The sequence below is a fragment of the Dreissena polymorpha genome, chromosome 10, assembly GCF_020536995.1.
Source record: "Dreissena polymorpha isolate Duluth1 chromosome 10, UMN_Dpol_1.0, whole genome shotgun sequence".
NCBI lineage: Eukaryota > Metazoa > Mollusca > Bivalvia > Myida > Dreissenidae > Dreissena > Dreissena polymorpha.
In genome coordinates, this window is record NC_068364.1 from 56902646 (window position 1) to 56909187 (window position 6542).

The 6542-nt window shown below is 37.1% G+C and overlaps 1 protein-coding gene across 1 annotated transcript in view; it reads left to right on the forward strand.

The window, feature by feature from the left end:
* Positions 1–6119, forward strand: part of LOC127849143 (acyl-CoA 6-desaturase-like) — a 40998-nt gene extending 34879 nt beyond the window's left edge. Inside the window, exons 6-10 of the mRNA XM_052381862.1 lie at positions 1074–1133; positions 2264–2329; positions 3522–3582; positions 4866–4942; positions 6018–6119. Coding sequence (XP_052237822.1) covers positions 1074–1133; positions 2264–2329; positions 3522–3582; positions 4866–4942; positions 6018–6119 — 366 coding nt within the window. The remainder of the gene's footprint in view (positions 1–1073; positions 1134–2263; positions 2330–3521; positions 3583–4865; positions 4943–6017) is intronic.
* Positions 6120–6542: the final 423 nt, after the last annotated feature.

Sequence of the window (6542 nt, forward strand, 5' to 3'; positions counted from 1 at the left end):
AACACTGTAACGCAACACTTGAATACTGACACAGTATCCACTCATATCACCTTTGCTTTAACCTTGACCTTTCCCCTGAAACAGGCTATCCTGTACCAGTCAGGGGCATGTGTGATTAAAAAACACAAATTCTGGTTAGTAAACAGATTTGTATACTCTTCAGGGAGAAAGTATAGAAGAGTCACTCTGTTGATAGATAGATGTAGGTTTGTTTGTCCTCTGAAGTTTGTGGATCAAACTACTCTTACATTTCTCAAGTGATTACATTGAAATTTCACATACCTGGTATGTTATCACCATGAAGTGTTGATGTGTTCAACACCTTTTTGCTAGGGCGGTGAACCATACACTCCTGACATATTTTGCATCAAACATAGTTAAAAAAGAGGTGTGAGTCTCGTTTGTGACTAAGCTGTAGCTGTTTCTAAACCACAACTACTGCGCACTGTGAACCAACTTTTTTTGTCCCCCACCACTATATTGGGGAAAATATTGTTTTTGCCCTGTCTGTTGGTTGGTTGGTTGGTTGGTTTGTGTGTTTGTTTGCTCCAACTTTAACATTTTGCCATAACTTTTGCGATATTGAAGATAGCAACTTTATATTTGGCATAAATGTGTATCTCATGGAGCTGCACATTTTGAGTGGTGAAAGGCAAAGGTCAAGGTCATTCTTCAAGGTCAAAGGTCAAATATATAGCTTCAAAGCGGTTCAGAAGGGGACATACTCACATAGTGTTTCTGACAAACACATATCTTATTGTATAATAATATATATGATAGGTACTCTATTTTATGACATGTCTTGCAACACATTTAAAGTTACGACCAAAATTGTATGCCCCTTAACTAAAGAGCATGTACAAGTTTAAAAAAATGAATGTCATCTCTAAAATTAAATTATCATGGAAAATGATGATTGACAATTATCCATCTTCTAAATGTGCATTCTACGTGTTCCGCAAAATAAGCAAAACAGTTGCTGGCCTTAACGTCTGGTTAATTTTCACCTAATACTGACCCAAAGTCAAATAAATTGACCAGCAACCTCACATAAATATGCCCATGTGTTGCAGGGAGCCTCTGCAAGCTGGTGGAACCACATGCACTACCAGCACCACGCCAAACCGAATGTGGTGAGTAACGCCTTGGTGTGATAATCAGTCTTTTAACCCTTTACCACTTAGATACGTATTTTGATGCATTTGTAATCCCTTATGAAGTTAAATTTAATTAAGATTTATCTTGCTAGATTCAACTTTTAAAGGCTTCGATTCCAACCCTATGATACTGATGAGCAGCAAATAGCATCAAATCTAAACAGGCTGCGAGTTTCGCGCAGCACAGGCTGCAAGTTTCTCGCAGCCTGTTCTGGTTTTATGCTGTTTGCCCATAGCCATTTTCACTTTTCTTTTGAGTGGAAAAGGGTTTAAGGACTACTATATTCCTTATCTGTACGTTACTCAAGCACCATTGCAGTTTTAATTTGAATATAATATCATTAATGATATTAATGAATTTGCATTTATATATAGTCTATGTTATGCTTCCCTGCATTTCGAAAAACCCTCTAATGAACTACATGTTTGTATATTAAAATATTTTACTTTAATTCTTCATATATTTCTGCAATTTTTTATGGTGAGGCTTCTGAAACAGGGCAATGAACAGTTTATTGTTATCCTCACTGTTGATGTCCCGACAGTTCTTAGGCTGATGAAATGCAGAAAAATTGCTATTAATAAATTAGCCATGCTCTGTGAAAAGGGGGTTTAATGCACTCCGCACAGGCTAATCAGGGACGACACTTTCGGCCCAAACTGGATTTTTGCTAAGAAGAAACGAACTTTAACAGAAAATATCAGCGGAGAGTGTTGTGCCTGATTAGCCTGTGTGGACTGAACAGGCTAATAGGGGATTGTCACTTTATGCATATGCATTAAACTCCCTTTTCACACAGCACGGCTCAAATGTACTTATGAAGGGCACTTTTCATAGGCAAGTATTTGTTTGTAGCTGACAAAACGGTGGCAGTATTACATAAGCCATGGTTTTACTGCCATTTTCGGAATTGTAATACAGCGAAAAGATCCTCCAAAATGCCAAATTTATCAATTTTAAAAACGGCATAACTTGTTTCTATTTAATATGTTTTTAATATTCAAACTTTTCTAAATTAATTAACATGAGAACAACGTTTCTATTAACAAACTATTGATATATAAAGTGTTTGAACATTGATTGGGTTGCTATTGTATATTCACAGATTGACAAAGACCCTGATGTCCGCATAGATCAGCTGTTTGTCGTAGGTGAGGTGATGCCAGTCAGGGTAAGTGGTAGAAGTCAAATGAGTTGTGCTCTGGGAAAAAGGGGTTTAATGCGTGTGTGTAAAGTGTCGTTCCAGATGAGTGTGTGCAGTCTGCACAGGCTAATCAGGGACGACACTTTCCGCCTTAACTAGATTTTTGCAAGAAGAATTGTTTTTTAAACAGAAAATATAATGAAAGCGGAAATTGTTGTCCCTGTGCAGACTGCACAGGCTTATCTGGTATGACACTTTACGCACATACATTTAACCCCCGTTTCACATTTCACAGCCCAAATAAAGAAATTGATGTGAACTTGTGGCATAGCTATATGTACACTAAGCATTCCCTTGACTCTTTACCACTCAGAGACCCTATTTTACACGTTTGAAGTATCTTATAAAATCAAATTAAATTATAGACCACTTGTACTAGATTCTAGTTTTGAAGGGTTCATTTTCAACCCTAAGATACTGATAAGCAGCAAACATCTTATAACCTGAACAGACTGCGAGTTACTCGCAGGCTGTTCTGGTTTTATGCTGTTTTCACAAAGCCATTTTAATTTTATTTCTGGGTGGAAAAGGTTAAAAGGAAGCTTTTGTATTGAAGGAAAGATTTAATAATAGGAACATGATCCTTTTTCATAATTGAAAAGTTTTACGGTAGTCAATTTTAGCAAAGCAATAAAAAAGACAAGCGAAATCAGGCGTAAAGCTATTGCCCTTATCTTAGTGCAGTCAAAACATCCAGCATTAATATACATGTATGTGACATACTTAATCAATATTGTATGTTTTTTCTACTAAAAACGTGGTGATTTTTTAAAACAAGAACACAATTATCACCTATGAAAATAGTTAACGATCCCAAGTGCTTCATAGTTAAAAATACCAATGAGGCATTATTTTAGAGTCAAAGTATTGCTCACATTATATTTATACCAGCCCTTAAACAAATATTTTTCTTTTTAATGAATACATATTTAATAGCCAAGTCCTATGTACTTTTAATTTTATATTATATTTGATATTATAGCCCTATACCAGCCCTTTAACAAATGTTTGTCTTTCTAATGAAGAACTTTTCAATCACGAAGTTCTATATATATATAGCCCCTCTTGGTAGGATTTCTGTGCATCAAAACCCTTGGTATTGTTCATCGGCCAATAGACAACATGAAATAAATCATTATTTACAAGTTTTCTTTCACAGGTTGCCCAAGAGAGAAAGAAAAGCATGCCATTTAACCTTCAGCACAAGTACTTCTTTGCCTGTGAGTTGTATGTTTATACATTTGTGATGAGAAATCAGTACTGAGGCTCTTCCAATTAATTGCCCTCTTTAGCCCTGTCAGTGCGGGAACCGAATTTTGAAGGCCTTTGCAAACATTTTGGATCCAGATGAGACGCCACAGAATGTGGCGTTACATCAGGATCCAAACTGTTTGCTATTCTGATAGTATTCTTTGAAAAAATTCGAAGAAAATACTATTTTTAGAAATTCAGCAGACGACAATTTTAGCAGAAGACAAATTACCCAGCATGCAAAGGGTTAAGCATCAATGGGGCTCTTCCATTTTATAGTCCACTGTACACGGTAGAGGTGGGTATACTTGAAATCACCCTTGACTTCTCTCTGTCCATCTGCCCATAGACAAAAACTTACTTGTCCTATTAAGGACTGTTACAACAAACAGCATTCACATTTGTTTTCATGTTACTTATGATAAAAGTTGTGCACTGTATTGTCTAACATAAGATATTAACAATTTCAAAAGTTATTCCCCTTTTGTGACTTAGAATTTCTGTAACATTATTATAGAGCTTGTGATATTCGACTCATCTGTGACATGCTATTATTTCACCTGAATTCACTTGATAAAATTTGAAACCACAAATGTATCAGATCTTTGTGACATACAAAGTTATGATATGTTTGTTGTGGTGGTTGCTTATGATCTGGCCACTTTTACTGCTGCTGGTGTATTCAGAATACCCATGACAAAAGGGACTTTTACATAAGCTGCTGATGTAAATATGCTGGCTGTGGGAAAAGGGGGCTAAATGTATGTGCTTAAATTGTCATCCCAGATTAGCCTGTGAAATCTGCTAAGGCTAATCAGGAGAAACATTAGCCTGTGTGGAATGTACAGGCTAGTTTGGAAGGATGCTTTATGCACACGTTTTAAACCCCACTTTTTGATAATACGGATCAAATTGTTAAATACAATTAATATCAGATTATAAGTCCCCTACCGGATATCACCGGAGGGGACTAATGGTTTGCGCTTTGTGTGTCTGTCAATCTGTAACACTTTTCTGGATCCTGTGATAACTTTAAAAGTTTTTTTATTCATGAAACTTGGAACATTGATAGATGGCAATATGGACATTATGCACATCATTTCATTTTGTTCCTACGTCAAAAATTCTGATTGCTATGGCAACAAATAAAAAAAATATTCTGACAATGGTGGAATTTATGACGATGGTGGAGCTGGTCGGGGACTTTTATTGCTTGGCAATAGTCTTGTTATTTTTTCTTTACCTGTTCCAGTGGGACCTCCGCTGCTCTTCCCAGTTTACTTCCAGTATATGTTGTTTCGGCATGAAGTGACCAGAAAACTTTGGATGGTAAGTTTCCCTACCATTGATAATAACTTTGAAGTTTATTAAACAAAATGCATGTTTTGATACTTTCTTACACACAATAATTACATGCATTACAACATTGTCAATTATATCAATATTCATTTATATTTATGCCCCCCTTCGAAGAAGAGGGGGTATAGTTGCTTTGCTCATGTCGGTCGGTCTGTCTGTCTGTCGGTCGGTCTGTCCGTCCCCAGGTGGTTGCAGACGATAACTCAAGAACGCTTGGCCTAGGATCATGAAACTTCATAGTACATTGATCATGACTCGCAGATGACCCCTATTGATTTTGAGGTCACTAGGTCAAAGGTCAAGGTCACGGTGACCAGAATAGTAAAATGGTTTTTGAATGATAACTCAAGAACGCATACGCCTAGGATCATGAAACTTCATGGTAGAGTGATCATGAACTTGCAGATGACCCCTATTGATTTTTGAGGTCACTAGGTCAAAGGTCAAGGTCACGGTGACCCGAAATAGTAAAATGGTTTCCGGGTGATAACTCAAGAACGCATACGCCTAGGATCATGAAACTTCATGGGTAGATTGATCATGACTCGCAGATGACCCCTATTGATTTTGAGGTCACTAGGTCAAAGGTTTAGGTCACGGTGACCCGAAATAGTAAAATGGTTTTCGGATGATAACTCAAGAACGCATACGCCTAGGATCATGAAACTTCATAGGTAGATTGATCATGACTTGCAGATTACCCCTATTGATTTTGAGGTCACAAGGTCAAAGGTCAAGGTCATGGTGACCTGAAATAGTAAAATGGTTTCCGGATGATAACTCAAAAGCACTTTGGCCTAGGATCATGAAACTTCATAGGTACATTGATCATGACTTGCAGATGACCCCTATTGATTTTCAGGTCACTAGGTCAAAGGTCAAGGTCACAGTGACAAAAATCGTATTCACACAATGGCTGCCACTACAACGGACAGCCCATATGGGGGGCGTGCATGTTTTACAAACAGCCCTTGTTCTTTTTTGCCATGTTTATATCATTTTTGAAGCATCATTGCCATGTATACATGTTCTTGTTTTTTTTCAGGAGCTGTTTATTACCCTTTGCTTTGTTTTTGGCTTCTACTACCTGACCATTCCGATTCTTGGATTGAGTACCAGTATAGCCTTCTACTTCTCCTTTAGGTAAGACTTAGGTGTTTGTAACCCCAAACATCAATAAGTGTAACCCCAAACATGGCTGTGTGTAACCACTGATTGATAAGCCTCCCTTATGTCAATAATTTAGGCTTCACTATATAGGTATTCAACTCAAAATGACCCGAAAACAGAGTGCATCGCTTTGAAAAGCTATTACTTCATCAATTGTGCAGCGATTTCCACGAACTTGGTGTTATTAAACGCAATAATGAATTTCCTTTCTGGAAATGTACATATCTTGCAATATTTTTACAAATGCTGGGTCATATTAAAAGAAATAACACAATACACAACTAGTGTGACCTACGTGTCATTGATCTAACGCGATCCAAGACTGAAATCTTTATGGAGTAAAAGGCAAGTTCATGGACATCAGTACCATAACTCAATAAAACTTATGAAAAACATTCTT